This window comes from Pleurodeles waltl, chromosome 1_1 (assembly GCF_031143425.1).
Source record: "Pleurodeles waltl isolate 20211129_DDA chromosome 1_1, aPleWal1.hap1.20221129, whole genome shotgun sequence".
In the NCBI taxonomy this organism is placed as follows: domain Eukaryota; kingdom Metazoa; phylum Chordata; class Amphibia; order Caudata; family Salamandridae; genus Pleurodeles; species Pleurodeles waltl.
The window spans coordinates 187,951,736-187,968,607 of NC_090436.1; the positions used below are offsets into that span (position 1 = coordinate 187,951,736).

Genomic DNA, 16,872 nt, shown 5'->3' on the forward strand with positions numbered 1-16,872 from the left:
CGTACCAATATCTTCAAGTACCTATCATTAAACCTGCCTTTTAGGGCCCCCTACGGTGTTCCAGTCTCACCACTGCACTGTTAGTATTCGCTCTTCCCCCAAGGTGCCCCAATCTCTGCTTGGCAACAGGACTAAACTCCCCTCCCCTCCCCTCCCCCATTCCACCTCCTTTATTCATGCCCATTATCACTCACTACCTGACAGCGCCTCCCCCCACAGCGCTGCGTAGATGGCACCACCCACCACTGCTCTTATGTAACTGGCCCATTCTCGTCTCAGGAAGGCCTCAGGCCCTGAAGGTAAAGTATGGACTGGAAGCTGCAGGTGAACGCAACCAAAAGGTTAGAGCACTTTATAACTCAAGATTGGTCCCCTAGATGTCCCTGGACATCTAGGCTTACTCATTCCAAGCTGTTAGGGAAGTGCTGTGGTCACGGAATTGCTACCCCAAGCTTTGTCAGAATGAAGAACGATAACTTTATGCAGTGGACAGTGTGATAAGTGGCCCACGCGTTTTGCTTCTGGGAAATATGTTGCACGTTTACTGACTACTTAGATTCGGTTTACATATGGCCCATCCAGGTGTCAGCAGTGAGTTAAAGTAAAACTACTGACGACCATCCCCATTACAGCATAAACTGTTTCACAGATAACGAATAACAAATATTGGTTATTTTAAAGCATCATCAAATGTAAAGGACTCGTAACTTTCCAACAGTGTGGTTTCCAGTTCGTTACATGTAAAAGAACTCCAACATTTAACTCAGTCTCTGACAATATGGGCCAAACAAGGCTAGTCAGTCTTCACAGTTACCTTGCAGGAAACTAGGGTCATAATTTGAATAGTGAAGCAACTGCAGTGGCACAGGGGCCAAAAGGTCTAGGCAACCCACCAAACACCTTTTATTGCTATATTTTACAACTAAACAGGCAGTCACAAGTTAAAAAAAATAAGGACTATAATAGTCAAACCTGTCAAAGCTTTTTACCTTTACTTTCAGCCATTTGCAACAAGGCTAAATAACACTTGCAAAGCCAATAGATCTCACATAGGCAAGACCTACTGGCTTTGGCAATGCCTGTTCTTATTCTAATGAGGTGAGCGTAGGATGCTAAGGGGGCAGTCAATGCTTTTGGAGTGAAAGTCTAAGAAGAGATGAGTGTAAAGAGGATTCTTCAGGACTTCCTTTTCAATACTGTTTTGGCACTAAGCAAGAACTCAATCAGATCTGCAGGGTATAAGATTGTCTCATACAGAGGGATTACATGGGGGGGAGGGGGGCACAAGGGCATCAGCAAGCATGTAGTAAACCTGTGAACAATATAGAGCAGGTTATAAATAGCAGTAAGAATTGGTGCACCATGCTGAACCTACCCACCAAACAGCAGCTGTAGCTGTTGAGCACTCCTTCGTACATGTTGCAAGCCAGGGACATGGCTGAGCAGACAGAAGATAGAGGGCCTCCAACATTGGCCTGGGCCCCCACCAGCCGTATGCTAATGAGGTCCGGTAAGGGGTCTGGAAGGGCAGCAATGTGGGGGCTTGAGGGGTGAGGGGGGAAGCACACACTAGGGAAAGCAGCATGCAATGGTCTGCTTCAGCCAAATGAACTACATACTAATTCTAATACTGTACATCCAACATAACTATAACTTCACCCGTAAATCATTGCCTACACTTTTACCTACCTGCTTATACTGTAATGTGTTTGCCTTATCAGACATACTCCAGCGTATAAAAGCAGACTGTTCATATGTATCCTATGCAACTTCTGTTCACATGGTGAACGACCTGGATATGCTTTAATACACTAACGAACATGACCAAACTGTAACCAGCATAGTTGTTACCAACCTGCTTAAACTGCTATTTAACTGCAAATACCTTGCTACTCTGTATTCAGGTTATCTTACTCTGCACACCGCTCTGATACCGTCCCGCCATGTTTGTGCTTTATAAAACTCAAATAAATGAATGAATGAATGGGGAGGCACAAAAGCATATGGGTGAGACTGATGAAGGGAACACGGCAGCTCACCAGCAGAGTAGGCCAAAAGCACTTGGTTAAGAGAAGCAACACGTGTGGTGGAGGGGGTGGGTGGGGTGGGCGGCAGAAGCACATGAGCAAGAACTTGCAAACACATGAACTCTCTGAGTGCTTCAACAATAAACAAGCATTTGCAATGCAATAGGTCTCGCATTGTAAATGACAATGTCTTTTACCTATTGTGTTTTGGAGTGTAGTGGATGTATAACAGGTATCACAGCACCCTCCAACTGCAGGAGAGAAGACACAACAAGGCCGCCATCTTGGGAATGTTTCTGCCTCATTCCTACAGACTGGCTGTGCTTTCCTAGAGATGCAACCCTTTCTAGTGTGTTTACCTAAACTTTTATAGCACCAAGCAAGCAACAAAGAGGCACCTTTGTGGCATTTCACCCAGAAAACGAGTGGGGGGGTCAAAAGAGTTAGATGCAAAAACAAAGGGGACAGCCATATATTTTTGTGTGTTAAACATTTAACCCCTTCGCTGCCAGGCCTTTTCCCCCTCCTGTGCCAGGCCTTGTTTTGCCTATTTGGGGCAGTTCGCGCTTAGGCCCTCATAACTTTTTGTCCACATAAGCTAACCAAGCCAAATTTGCGTCCTTTTTTTCCAACATCCTAGGGATTCTAGAGGTACCCAGACCTTGTGGGTTCCCTTGAAGGAGGCCAAGAAATTGGCCAAAATACAGTGAAAATTTCGTTTTTTTCAAAAAAATTGGAAAAAGTGGCTGCAGAAGAAGGCGTGTGGATTTCCCCCTGAAAATGGCATCAAAGGGTTTGCAGTGCTAAACTCAGCAGCTTCCTAGCTTTCAGGAACAGGCAGACTTGAATCAGAAAACCCAATTTTTCAACACAATTTTGGCATTTTACTGGGGCATACCCCATTTTTGCAATTTTTTGTGCTTTCAGCCTCCTTCCAGTCAGTGACAGGAATGGGCATGAAACCAATGCTGGATCCCAGAAACCTAACCATTTCTGAAAAGTAGACAAAATTCTGAATTCAGCAAGGGGTCATTTGTGTAGATCCTACAAGGGTTTCCTACAGAAAATAACAGCTGAAAAAGAAAAATATTGAAATTGAGGTGAAAAAAAACATCAATTTTTCTCTACGTTTTACTCTGTAACTTTTCCCTGCAATGTCAGATTATGGAAAGCAATATACTGTTACGTCTGCTGGACTCCTCTGGTTGCGGGGATATATAGGGCTTGTAGGTTCATCAAGAACCCGAGGAACCCAGAGCCAATAAATGAGCTGCACCCTGCAGTGCGTTTTCATTCTATACCGGGTATACAGCAATTCATTTGCTGAAATATAAAGAGTAAAAAATTGCTATCAAGAAAACCTTTGCATTTCCAAAAAGGGCACAAAATAAGGTGCTGAGGAGCAGTGGTTATTTGCACATCTCTGAATTCCGGGGTGACCATACTAGCATGTGAATTATAGGGAATTTCTCAAATAGATGTCTTTTTTACACACTCTCCTATATTTGGAAGGAAAAAATGTAGAGAAAGACAAGGGGCAATAGCACTTGTTTTCCTAATCTATGTTCCCCCAAGTCTCCCGATAAAAATGATACCTCACTTGTGTGGGTAGGCCTAGCGCCCGCGACAGGAAACGCCCCAAAACGCAACGTGGACACATCCCATTTTTTTGAAAGAAAACAGAGGTGTTTTTTGCGAAGTGTCTACCTGTAGATTTTGGCCTCTAGCTCAGCCGGCACCTAGGGAAACCTACCAAACCTGTGCATTTCTGAAAACTAGAGACCTAGGGGAATCCAAGGAGGGGTGACTTGCGGGGCTCGGACCAGGTTCTGTTACCCAGAATCCTTTGCAAACCTCAAAATTTGGCTTAAAAAAAATACATGTTCCTCACATTTCTGTGGCAGAAAGTTCTGGAATCTGAGAGGAGCCACAAATTTCCTTCCACCCAGCGTTCCCCCAAGTCTCCCGATAAAAATGATACCTCACTTGCGTGGGTAGGCCTAGCGCCCGCGACAGGCAACACCCCAAAGCGCAACGTGGACACATCAAAAATTTTGGAAGAAAACAGAGGTGTTTTTTGCGAAGTGCCTACCTGTAGATTTTGGCCTCTAGCTCAGCCGGCACCTAGGGAAACCTACCAAACCTGTGCATTTCTGAAAACTAGAGACCTAGGGGAATCCAAGGAGGGGTGACTTGCGGGGCTCGGACCAGGTTCTGTTACCCAGAATCCTTTGCAAACCTCACAATTTGGCTAAAAACACACATGTTCCTCACATTTCTGTGGCAGAAAGTTCTGGAATCTGAGAGGAGCCACAAATTTCCTTCCACCCAGCGTTCCCCCAAGTCTCCCGATAAAAATGATACCTCACTTGTGTGGGTAGGCCTAGCGCCCGCGACAGGAAACACCCCAAAGCGCAACGTGGACACATCAAAAAGTTTGGAAGAAAACAGAGGTGTTTTTTGCGAAGTGCCTACCTGTAGATTTTGGACTCTAGCTCAGCCGGCACCTAGGGAAACCTACCAAACCTGTGCATTTCTGAAAACTAGAGACCTAGGGGAATCCAAGGAGGGGTGACTTGCGGGGCTCGGACCAGGTTCTGTTACCCAGAATCCTTTGCAAACCTCACAATTTGGCTAAAAAAACACATGTTCCTCACACTTCTGTGGCAGAAAGTTCTGGAATCTGAGAGGAGCCACAAATTTCCTTCCACCCAGCGTTCCCCTAAGTCTCTCGATAAAAATGGTACCTCACTTCTGTGGGTAGGCCTAGCGCCCACGAAAGGAAATGGCCCAAAACACAACGTGGACAGAACATATTTTTTCACAGAAAACAGAGGTGTTTTTTGCAAAGTGCCTACCTGTGGAGTTTGGCCTCTAGCTCAGCCGGCCCCGGGAAGGGAGGAGGGGGGGGGGGGGGGGGGGGGGGGGGGGGGGGGGGGGGCAGAAATGCCCTAAAATAAATTTGACCCCCCAAGCCCCCCCTGCCCGGGAACAACCCCTGCCTACGGGGTCGCTCCCCCTGCATGACATTGGCGCCAAAAAACAAATCCCAGGTGCCTAGTGGTTTCTGCCCCCTTGGGGGCAGATTGACCTAAAATCGGCCAATCTGCCCCCAAGGGGGGCAGAAATGACCTAAATACAATTTGCCCCCCAGGGGAGCGACCCTTGCCTGATGGGTCGCTCCCCATCTCGAAAAAAACAAACAAACAAACAAAAAAAAAAAAAAAAAAAAAAAAATTTGCCCTGGTGCCCTGAGGGTTCTGCCCCCAGGGGGGGGCAGAAATGGCCTAAAATAAATTTGCCCCCCCCCCCCCCGGCCGACCCTTGCCTACGGGGTCGCTCCCCCTGCGTGACATTGGCGCCAAAAAACAAATCCCCGGTGCCTAGTGATTTCTGCCCCCTTGGGGGCAGATTGACCTAAAATCGGCCAATCTGTACCCGGGGGGGGCAGAAATGGCCTAAATACAATTTGCCCCCCAAGGGGAGCGACCCTTGCCTGATGGGTCGCTCCCCATCTCTAAAAAAAAAAAAAAAAGAAATTGGCCCTGGCGCCTAGAGGTTTCTGCCCCCCCCCCCCCCGGGGCAGAAATGGCCTAAAATAAATTTGCACCCCCAACCCAACCCCCCCCCCCCCCCCGGGAGCGACCCTTGCCTACAGGGTCGCTCCCCCTGCGTGACATTGGCGCCAAAAAACAAATCCCAGGTGCCTAGTGGTTTCTGCCCCCTTGGGGGCAGATTGACCTAAAATCGGCCAATCTGCCCCCACAGGGGAACTGTAGCCTTGGACGAGATCATCTCGTCCAAGGCACAGAACTGGTTAAAGGAATTATTCCTCTACATAGGCAATACCAGCCTAACTTTTAAAAACATTGACTGCATACAAAGAGAATAACAGAAGAGGCAGCCTAACCGAACAGGTTGGTGAAACAGAGCTTCAGTTGTAGATGGGCCAACAAGATAGGTTCCAGAGGTGCGACATCTGTGAACCTGGGTCAGGGTTTTAGATGTAAATACACAAGGGCTAGTTCTCTGTATTACTTTATGGTTTTGAAGTGAGAATTCTCTGTTGGGGTGGCTACCCAAAATTTGAAGTCTTGGCCTTGCCATCTGGACCACTCAGAGTAGAGTAGGAAGCCTGGGTTTACACAACAGTGTTTTTTCCGCCTAGACCAGTGGTACCCAGTGAGGCTCCTACAGGGTTGGCTCATAGGCATTTTTTCGGGGTATGAAAAGGATTCAAATGGATGTTTTTCTTAGGAAGCCAAGGTAGGTTCAGAACCATGTCAGAGTTTCCTCATAACCACACAAGATAAATTACGTAAAAATAATTTATATGGGACTTATTTACACAGTGGTTACCCTCCATCTCTCTGAATCTGTCCCTGAATCTCTCTCTAGCTCTCTCCTATATACACCCCCCCAATACAGCTCAGGCAGTGCACTCCCTTATCCTGGCCCCCAAATTAGGTGTTGAAGAATTACTTCATTCCCTACTTCTGGGGTGATTCAAAGCAGGTATATTTGTAAAACACGCTGTGCCCTGTTTTATTGTGGTTATGCTCTCTAAGGAATGACTGTATGGTTACATGACAGTGTTTCTTCCAAATGCTATTTTTATTGTGACGTCCTCTAAGGGCTGTTCTGAGCAATGCAGTCAACATACTATAATATTTGTGGCACAAAACTCGCCCCATAATACTTTGCAAGGCATTACTTTTACAAAAACATTTTTGCTCATAACTCAGCCTGTAGTGATCCTAGGACAAAGGGACCATCTTCAAAGTGTTCTCTCTACATCATCATCATCTCTGCGTCCCCACATTAGGTTAGTGGGAACTCCAAAATAATAATCCCTCCCACCATTCGGTATCTTAAGCTTTCTCATGGCTAGAACTTATTGCGGATAGAGGAAGAAGGTAAATGGAAGTGCTTTAGGTATATGCAGGGCCACCAGAATTGTGTGGCAGGAAAAGATGAAATGATGAGGCAGGGATGACCAACTTATGTGGCAAGAAAAGTCCAGTTATGATTTTACAATGCTAATTGCTCGAACTCAAGAAAACGCGAGCCTTATTGCATTGCAAGTGCTTGTGTTATTTGATGTAAATGCATTCAGAAGTTTGCCAGATATTAGAACTAATTATGTGTGCGGGGGAGAGTTCTCAAGTAACTATAACTTGTGCCCTCACCATGCACTGCTAATTATCCCACAAATGACAACACTCATGACACCTTTGATGATATCAATCTAATATTTGCTGTAAAATTTTTGACGAAGACACTGTGAATGGCGGAGGCGCAAGTTATATTTGCCTTAGGGCACGAGTTATAGTTACTTTAGATATGAGGTAACTAACTGGTGAGTTTCTATGGTTTTGTACATTTAAAATATGAGCACAACTATAATGTCCCTGTAACCTTTGATTTTTTAAGTGAAAAAAATGTGTATATATATATATATATACACACATACATACATACATATATATACACACACACACTTTTTCTTCTTCAATGTTATTATACAACTCTGAAGTGGAACTGGTGTAGCTCCATTAAATTTCTGCGATAAACATTTACATGGTACACCTGGTCTAATTTTTATTTAACTTGTATGACTCATTTCTCACCTACTTATGCACTATACCCCACATGTGGCAGTAATGTGTGAGGGGGCAGCGTATGGGAAACGCTTGGCGGAGTGTGGCCCATTGTGCAAGGGGCACTCGCAAGGTCCCATGGTGGAAGATGGTGTGTGGTATCGTCTCAGGCAATGAGGGGCTCCATCTGTTTTTACTTTGGCCCACCCTTTGATCCTACTTCCAGGGAACGATGTGTATCCTTGCACAGATGTAGGTCCATCTCGGCCTACACGCACATGGTGATCTATTATTTTTTGCTTCCAATTTTGTAACAGTCCCATATTGCACTATCTGGTCCCCTCCCTCCCTTCTGATGGTTTAATGACATGGCATCTGTCTCTGCTATAGCCCATTTATGAAGGCAACGTAACCAGTTATGCACAGGCAGGGTTGACTGGCTTTCTATGTCATTGCTACCCATTTCTTACATAACGGAAGGGCTAGGTCAATAAACATGAAGGTTTAATTGTTTTTTATCGGTCTTGGTATCAGCCCAAGTTGACAATTTGGGTGTGGGTGTGGGTGTGGGTGTGGGGGGGGGGGGGGGGGGGGGTGTCGGCCAACTACATCTAATACCGTTGCTGCGACTGTCTTCAACGACGGGCCTATCATTGGACATGACCACACCATGTGATAAAATCCCAACTCTGTCAGCATCTTGAGCTGTCAGACGATGCCCCCTCATAGTTGCATTTTATACGTTTCGGACCTGAGATAAGATAGGTGAAGGTATTTAGATTGCATATATTGAAATCTCGGGTTCCTCAATACTCATTTAATTAGCTCCTCAATCTTGTGCCATTAGTCATCAGGGATATCGCACCCCAGGTTCTCCTTCCCATGAGTTCTTGTGTACTGGGCGGGCTGTGAAGGCTTGCGCTGTGAATATATTGTACAAAGCTGAGACAGCACTTTGCGCCATCCTGTATGTTAAGATCCTCTGCAACTGTGCCACCAGCTGCCACTCTTCTTGTCCCCAACCCACCAGGACCCAACTATTTTCATTATTGCATTGTTAGTGGGGATGTGTCCTGCTGCCAAGCCATATGTGTCCTATAAAGCTTTGTACGTTTATAACCGCCGTTCACATTATAGCCATCCAACCTGGGCCATTCTGGCCTTCTACCAGAGTCTCACCTCATGAGCCAGCTGGGTGTCCCACAGCTAGGGGAATGCCCTTAACTTCAAAGCTGGTACGTATATGGGTGAGATTTATGTTTATGCAGGAATTTAGTCCAGCACTTTTTGCTGTAATCATGAAGGCAGTTTCTGCTCCTATCCTTATAGTTGGGCAGAGTATCCACAATGGTATTGGTGTGTCTGGGAGGGTTGCTTCCACCTCCTCTTTTTCCACACAGGGTCCCTCCTCAAGCCAACATAGGAGGGGGCGCCCATACCCCTCCTTGGGTGGGTGCTGGATTTTTTAAAGGGCTGCTCGTCTCCCACCGTTGCCCCATATCAGATACAATAGCTCGTATATACAGGGAGTGCAGAATTATTAGGCAAGTTGTATTTTTGAGGATTAATTTTATTATTGAACAACAACCATGTTCTCAATGAACCCAAAAAACTCATTAATATCAAAACTGAATATTTTTGGAAGTAGTTTTTAGTTTGTTTTTAGTTTTAGCTATGTTAGGGGGATATCTGTGTGTGCAGGTGACTATCACTGTGCATAATTATTAGGCAACTTAACAAAAAAAAATATATACCCATTTCAATTATTTATCATTACCATTGAAACCAATATAACATCTCAACATTCACAAATATACATTTCTGACATTCAAAAACAAAACAAAAACAAATCAGTGACCAATATAGCCACCTATCTTTGCAAGGACACTCAAAAGCCTGCCATCCATGGATTCTGTCAGTGTTTTGATCTGTTCACCATCAACATTGCGTGCAGCAGCAACCACAGCCTCCCAGACACTGTTCAGAGAGGTGTACTGTTTTCCCTCCTTGTAAATCTCACATTTGATGATGGACCACAGGTTCTCAATGGGGTTCAGATCAGGTGAACAAGGAGGCCATGTCATTAGATTTCCTTCTTTTATACCCTTTCTTGCCAGCCACGCTGTGGAGTACTTGGACGCGTGTGATGGAGCATTGTCCTGCATGAAAATCATGTTTTTCTTGAAGGATGCAGACTTCTTCCTGTACCACTGCTTGAAGAAGGTGTCTTCCAGGAACTGGCAGTAGGACTGGGAGTTGAGCTTGACTCCATCCTCAACCCGAAAAGGCCCCACAAGCTCATCTTTGATGATACCAGCCGAAACCAGTACTCCACCTCGCTGGCGTCTGAGTCGGACTGGAGCTCTCTGCCCTTTACCAATCCAGCCACGGGCCCATCCATCTGACCCATCAAGACTCACTCTCATTTCATCAGTCCATAAAACCTTAGAAAAATCAGTCTTGAGATATTTCTTGGCCCAGTCTTGACGTTTCAGCTTGTGTGTCTTGTTCAGTGGTGGTCGTCTTTCAGCCTTTCTTACCTTGGCCATGTCTCTGAGTATTGCACACCTTGTGCTTTTGGGCACTCCAGTGATGTTGCAGCTCTGAAATATGGCCAAACTGGTGGCAAGTGGCATCGTGGCAGCTGCACGCTTGACTTTTCTCAGTTCATGGGCAGTTATTTTGCGCCTTGGTTTTTCCACACGCTTCTTGCGACCCTGTTGACTATTTTGAATGAAACGCTTGATTGTTCGATGATCACGCTTCAGAAGCTTTGCAATTTTAAGAGTGCTGCATCCCTCTGCAAGATATCTCACTATTTTTGACTTTTCTGAGCCTGTCAAGTCCTTCTTTTGACCCATTTTGCCAAAGGAAAGGAAGTTGCCTAATAATTATGCACACCTGATATAGGGTGTTGATGTCATTAGACCACACCCCTTCTCATTACAGAGATGCACATCACCTAATATGCTTAATTGGTAGTAGGCTTTCGAGCCTATACAGCTTGGAGTAAGACAACATGCATAAAGAGGATGATGTGGTCAAAATACTCATTTGCCTAATAATTCTGCACTCCCTGTATGGCCTTAAAGGAGGCAGGAAGGGGAACCGGTATTGCAGCAAAGAAACACAATAGCCTGGGAAATATCAGAATCTTGGCAATTGCCACTCAGCTGTGGAGTGCTCGTAGGTAACACTGAACAAGCAGGGGCAGACGACAAAATCCAGAACAGGTTTATTGAAGAATGGAAGTCCATGTCCCACGGATCCTGTCTCCACAAATTCCCAATTCCATCTGACTCAGCTGGAATTGGAAAAACTGAGGAAGTAACAGAACGGAGAGCCCTGAACAAAGGTTAATATGGTGCTTGACTATGCATTTGGTCGTGAACAACATAAAAATAGGACATAAGAGTCATAACAATACATCACCTGGCTCCTTTACAAAACAAAGATGAAGTTACAGTGTATATTACAAAACATAAAAACAACCATCTACGTGACAATTCGTGTAAAAATCATTGAAACTACAGGGCATGGGCCCATTACAAGCATGCCTTTATGAAGCTTCAAGACTATTGCTTTGTGAAGCTGAATTGTCTGAAACAATTCCAACACCCATATCATTAACCATAGTGAGCTCTGTATCTTCTGACAGTGTGGGACTGAACTGTCCAGTAGTTGCCTCATCAGAGCACAGACTGTTCGTGGCCAACCACCAAGTACTCCAATCATAGTCGTTATCCAGGTTGCCCTTGTACTTATTTTGTTGCCTTGTTCTGAAGACAACTTTATTAAAGCTCTCTTACTCCACTACCCCTTTTTCTCACACAGAACAGACCCTTTGGCAACGTTCGTCATTTTGACCTGTCGAAATTTGGTTTCTTTGACACCATGCTTATTATCAAAATATACCTTGTGTGCAGATTGTACTGTAGATACTCTTTCTTTCACACTTTTGTTAAGACCACATTGACAGGCTTTTTCCTTGGCATCCAAGTCTCTGATCCAATCGGGACAAACTTCACATCTGGGTGTCCTTTTCCTTAAAATGCAAACTGGTGAGACCCCAGTTGTTCTATGAGGAGTCGTCAAGTAGGTCCACAATTGTCTCTCTAGGAAGTATTCCCCTGATAAGTTGTTAGCTAATGCAGCCTGGATACCATCTTTGAGAACTCTTTTCATCCTTTTGCACAAGTCCATTAGAGATTGGCGAATATAGTGCCACCTGGAAACGATCAATAAAATGACCCATTCGCGAAGAGATGAAATGTGTGCCATTGACTGTTACCAACTCCTAGGAGGGCCTTCCAAATTAAAAATGTGATTACTGTAAAGGTGTGCCGAATGCAGTTAACCACCTGGACTCGAGGCGTAGTTCTATGTAGGGATAGCATATGGATAAGTCTAGTAACGTAAAACAAGTGGCTTCCCCAATTGTGCTAAGCATTTCGTGCATGTGTGTCTCTCTAACCATATGTTATTAAGATCACGTAAGTCTACACATAGTTTAATGCCGTCCCCATAGGCTTTTTTTTCCAATCAATAACCACCGGGCTATCCAATCTGAGCATTCAATGGGTTGTATGATGCTTTTATTTTTTAGTCTTTCGAGCTTTTTGTAATGGTGCTCTCATAAGGTGCGGAACTGGCCTTGTTTTGTGTCTAACTGGTTTTGCATTAGGTTTCAGTTTTATCTTATGTTGATAATCTTTTAGGATTACTAGTTTTTCAGAAAAAACTCCTGGAAATTCATCACATATTTGGTTACCAGCAATGGACTGGGTTACTGTTAAGACTTGCTCGGGGTCACTAGGATCTAGTTTGATTCCTATCTCCTTTTGGCGCTGCCATCCTAGAAGGTTGGAACCCTCCTCTACTATGTACACCTTACCTATTGCAGAACTATTTTTTAAAGTAATACAAGATTTCACCATGCCTTTGAGAGGAACGGGATCTTTGGTACACCCACTCGGTGATATGTCTAGAATGTGTAAGCCCATGTCTTCATTCTTCAATATGGACTTATAATATGTATAATTTATTAAAGTAAATGGAGAGCACGAGTCATTCAACCATTTTTATGGGTTTAACATCTAGTAGAATTTTGCACATTTGATTGATTGGGTTTATAATTGGTTATTTGGAGGATGATTTTTTTTTTTTTACTACCTGGGGCTCTGCTGACATAGTATTTTCATTACTATTCCGGCTTATGTCTACATGTTCTGGCAAAGCAGGCTTTTTTTTTTACATTTTCTGCAAATCGCAGATCTGGCTTGCTATTTGGAGTGATTAGCTAAATGCTGCTTCTGCAGTGGTAACATTTTAGTTTGTTGCTCTCTCCTTCACTTTTCTGGCACTAATCATTTTTCGGTTTGTTTTTAGTTTGCATATGGTAGTTTTCTGTTCTTCAACTGTTTTTTCTGAAATGTGTTCATCTAGAGTAAGTGCTTTCATTTATTTCAAACACACAGCATTATGTTCTATGGACTTTTCTATTTCCATGGCCTAATGTAAATTAGGTTGTTTCGTAATATTTTCTCTTGTATTTTGTTATTCGTACAACATACCAGTTGATCCTTTATTGGAGAATCATTTAAAACCCCAAATTCACTTAACTAGTTATTAACCAGCCATGCACCACAATATAGTTAATTACACTCTCCTGCTTACCTTGGGTGCAGCTGAAGAACTTGTGTTGTTCATGTACAATATTAATATTGTCTCAAAATTATTTTTCTAATTTCATTAAAGTTATTTTGTACTCGTCAAACTTCTTCGTGGATGGCGAAGAGGACTCGGAGTCATTACCTTGTAAAGGTGGTGAATGTAGTACTGAATGTTAAATGTTGTTGGTATGTAAAGGCAAGCTGATGTACAGAAAGTCTCCGTATGAGGATGGAAGCAATGAAGTGCTACGTAAGTTCAATGAGAAGGCTAGTTTTGAATAAAACCTTGTAATGGTTGTAATGTGCCTACCGGGAAAGAGGTCAAATGTACTCACAATAACTCTATCTGATGCTGCTAATTAAATGAAGTACAGTACCTTGAAAGCAGCACTTTCACTGCGAGTACAGTTTTGGCTTGATATGTTGTCTTACTTGACCTCACTGCAATGAACTAGTGATAACAGAAGTTGGGGTGACGCAATACTGCACCCTTACGCAGAACGCTCGTCGCCAGTGTTGTAATTAATTGCGACTCTTGGAAGTTGTAAACAGATGTCTTTATTAGCATTTCCACTCTTCACCACAGTCAGAGACGATTGCCCATAACACAACATTCCACAGAACACATTGTTCCCAACATTCTAAGGTGAGCTTCATTTCTAACCGAAGGAATGCGCAAGCTGATAAGGAGGGGAGAGGAATAAGTGGAAAGCTCAGGATTGTGCTTGTGAAAGGGAAACTGGACATTAGGAAATGTTTTAATATTGACAATCAAATTCCAATAGTCACAACTACAGTTACAGGAACCTCTGTATAAGCCAGTAAGTTCCTGGTTCTGGTAAAATGTTGATGCTGGTGAACTCCCAAAAGTTTTGTCTTGACTTATCTCGTCCCCACATGTGGAGTGCTCATAGGTAATATCAAGAAGGCAGGCGCTAAAAACCAGAATAAGTTTATTGAAGCATAGAAGCCCACGTTCTACGAATCCTGTCTCCACGAATTCCGAACTCCATCTGGCTCAGTGGGGTTGCAAACCATGGGGAAGGAACACAGAACGGCGAGTCCTGAACAAAAGTAAACATGGTGCGTGACTATGTTTTAGGTTGTGAACAACAAAAAGACAGCACATAAAAGTCATAACACAACACCGGCCCATCAGGGATAGCGGCAAGGCCTTTGAAAAGCCCACAGACTGTCTAATCAATCTGTCTGAGCTCCTTGCATATAAATACAAGAACATACTGTAGTTCAAGACAGTGGTGCATTATGATATCTATGGAGAACCCATTTCTGAAACAGAAGCGCGTAGAAGGAGGTCAGGGTAGAGCTGAAAGCAAAGATCTGTGAATGCCTCGTGTTGGATGTCAGTGCACCAACGGTCAAGATAACAGATTAACTGCGAGGGCTCGATACAGGTTTAGGGCCAGGGATATCTTGTAATGGTGCAGTACGGGATATTGAAGGGGGGGGAGATTGTGAGAAATCTAACAGTATTAAGATGAATACGATACAAATGGTTTATAAAGACATTGCGGGCATTGAAAATATGTCCCTATCGCCTACATTCACAAAGTAGTAAGCAGGACCGGCTGATTTCTAAACAAACTGCTTTACGATGGGAATCGTCATTAGTTAGTGTTCTCCCTTCATCGAATATAGCCCTTCCACCTCCCTTCCCGGTGCTGAGGCGCACTGAAAAGCAACATTCTACTGGGGCAGTTGACTATCGAGTTCAAAGTTGAGGCGGGAAGTGAATGAAGTGAGAACACAGAGCTTTATTCATATGCTCATTACACGTGGAGATCTGCGTCACAAAAGCCCGTCAGAACTGTCAAATCAGAACTCCAGGGTGATCAGCATTCTCAGACACACCTTTGACCACAACACAGAAAGGAGAAGGAAACAAGGTAGAACAAACCAAAACGTACATAGCAAAAAACGACAGCGACCTGTCAAAAGGTGTACGGATATATCACAAATTATACTCCCATTGTGGAAACGCACCCCATTTGTACAGCCCTACCTTTGTCTTGCTGCAAACATTACTTAAGTCTGGATCTATGTCCAGAGGCTACATCATTTCAATTGGGTTAATTCACTGGTACACGTCTCTGTAAATAATCACACTGGTTCTGACACACCATGATTAAAGAAGCTGGTTTTGTGTGCTTACTGTAAATGATGCCTCCATTGTTATAAAAATACGCTATTCTTGGTGTGTCTTTCTGTAATTGACGCTGGGTTTGGCACACATAATTACGAGTTTAGTTACAATAAACAGTGATACTCGTGTTATGCAGTGTGACGTAAATGTACTCAGGTTGAACCTGGTGTTTCTTGCACAACGGGGGACGCATGCCCTCCTTGTACTTGTTGCATGTAACACTAGTGATCTGTGCAGTGCAACGTGTGTCTAGACTGTACGTAACAGTCCATGTACACAATACAGTAAGGGCCAATGGCGAGCTACAAAACGCATGATGCCGCAGGCTACACAGAGCGCTACGGATGCTCCCAGCCAGCCCAAATGTTCTCACATAAGGCCACCAGCCCGCACCCACGGCCCGCTCGCACCTCTCTGTCCTTGAGCCCGAGCAGCAGCACCTCCTCCATCAGTGTGAGCCTGGTCTCCTTGTTGTCCCCCTTATCCTCGTCCTCGTCCTCCTCGCGGTGACGGCTCTCCTCCTCGTCGGCTTCGGCAGTCCTGTCCTGGGCAATACGTGAGGCCTCGGTACGGCGCTGCACTAAGCCCGAGCTTCGCTGATTGAGAGCCGCCATGGCTCCACCACCTCCAACCTTATCCAGAGAGCGTCGGGCACTGCCCGGGCTGCGCTCACAATGCCACAGGCCCCGCTGCTTATCGGGCCAGAGGCCACCTATCTGCCGGCCAGTACCACCGGCACGGTGGGGTTCATGCGGCTGGGGTGCCGGAGACAGCAGGTTCCCCCCTGCTCCCCAATCGGCAAGGCAGCTCCAGCTGCTGCTTCGCCAATATGGCGTCGCCCGCAGACGTCACAAGAGGATGTGGCACTGGAGGCGGGGCTAAGCATTCTCCGGAAACGCCGGGCGAGCCAGGGAGCATAGAGACGCGACAAGACGGGCTGGACCATGCGTTTGGGTGTGCAACTCACAACAGTGCTCTTTGCAACCAACTGGCCACACCCACCTTGGAGAAATGATTTGAAACATGCACACGCCTACCACGCTTTCAGTTTGTTTATGTGTGGCATCCTCAAGTTCTGTGAATGCCTATGTGTGGCATTTTATTGCCTTATGTGCATTTATGTCAACATTTTTGAGGAGTGTAGTAGGGTATTAACCCTTTTGCTGCCAGGCCTTTTCCTCTCCTGCGCGGAGCCTTATTTTTGCTATTTGGGGCAATTCACGCTTAGGCCCCCATAACTTTTTGTCCACATAAGCTACCTACACCAAATTTGTGTCCTTTTTTTTCCCCAACAGCACAGGGATTCTAGCAGTGGCCGCCAGCAGCTTTAGGAGGGGGGGGGCAGGCGGGAAGCGCGCGCGCGCACACACACACACACACACACACACACACACACACACTCACTCTTT

General features: G+C 44.9%; 1 protein-coding gene across 1 annotated transcript in view; it reads right to left on the bottom strand.

Annotated features, from left to right (window-relative positions):
• GOLPH3 (golgi phosphoprotein 3) overlaps window positions 1-16,324 on the bottom strand; it is a 46,603-nt gene extending 30,279 nt beyond the window's left edge. Inside the window, exon 1 of the mRNA XM_069220449.1 lies at window positions 15,874-16,324. Coding sequence (XP_069076550.1) covers window positions 15,874-16,077 — 204 coding nt within the window. The 5' untranslated portion in view covers window positions 16,078-16,324. The remainder of the gene's footprint in view (window positions 1-15,873) is intronic.
• Window positions 16,325-16,872: the final 548 nt, after the last annotated feature.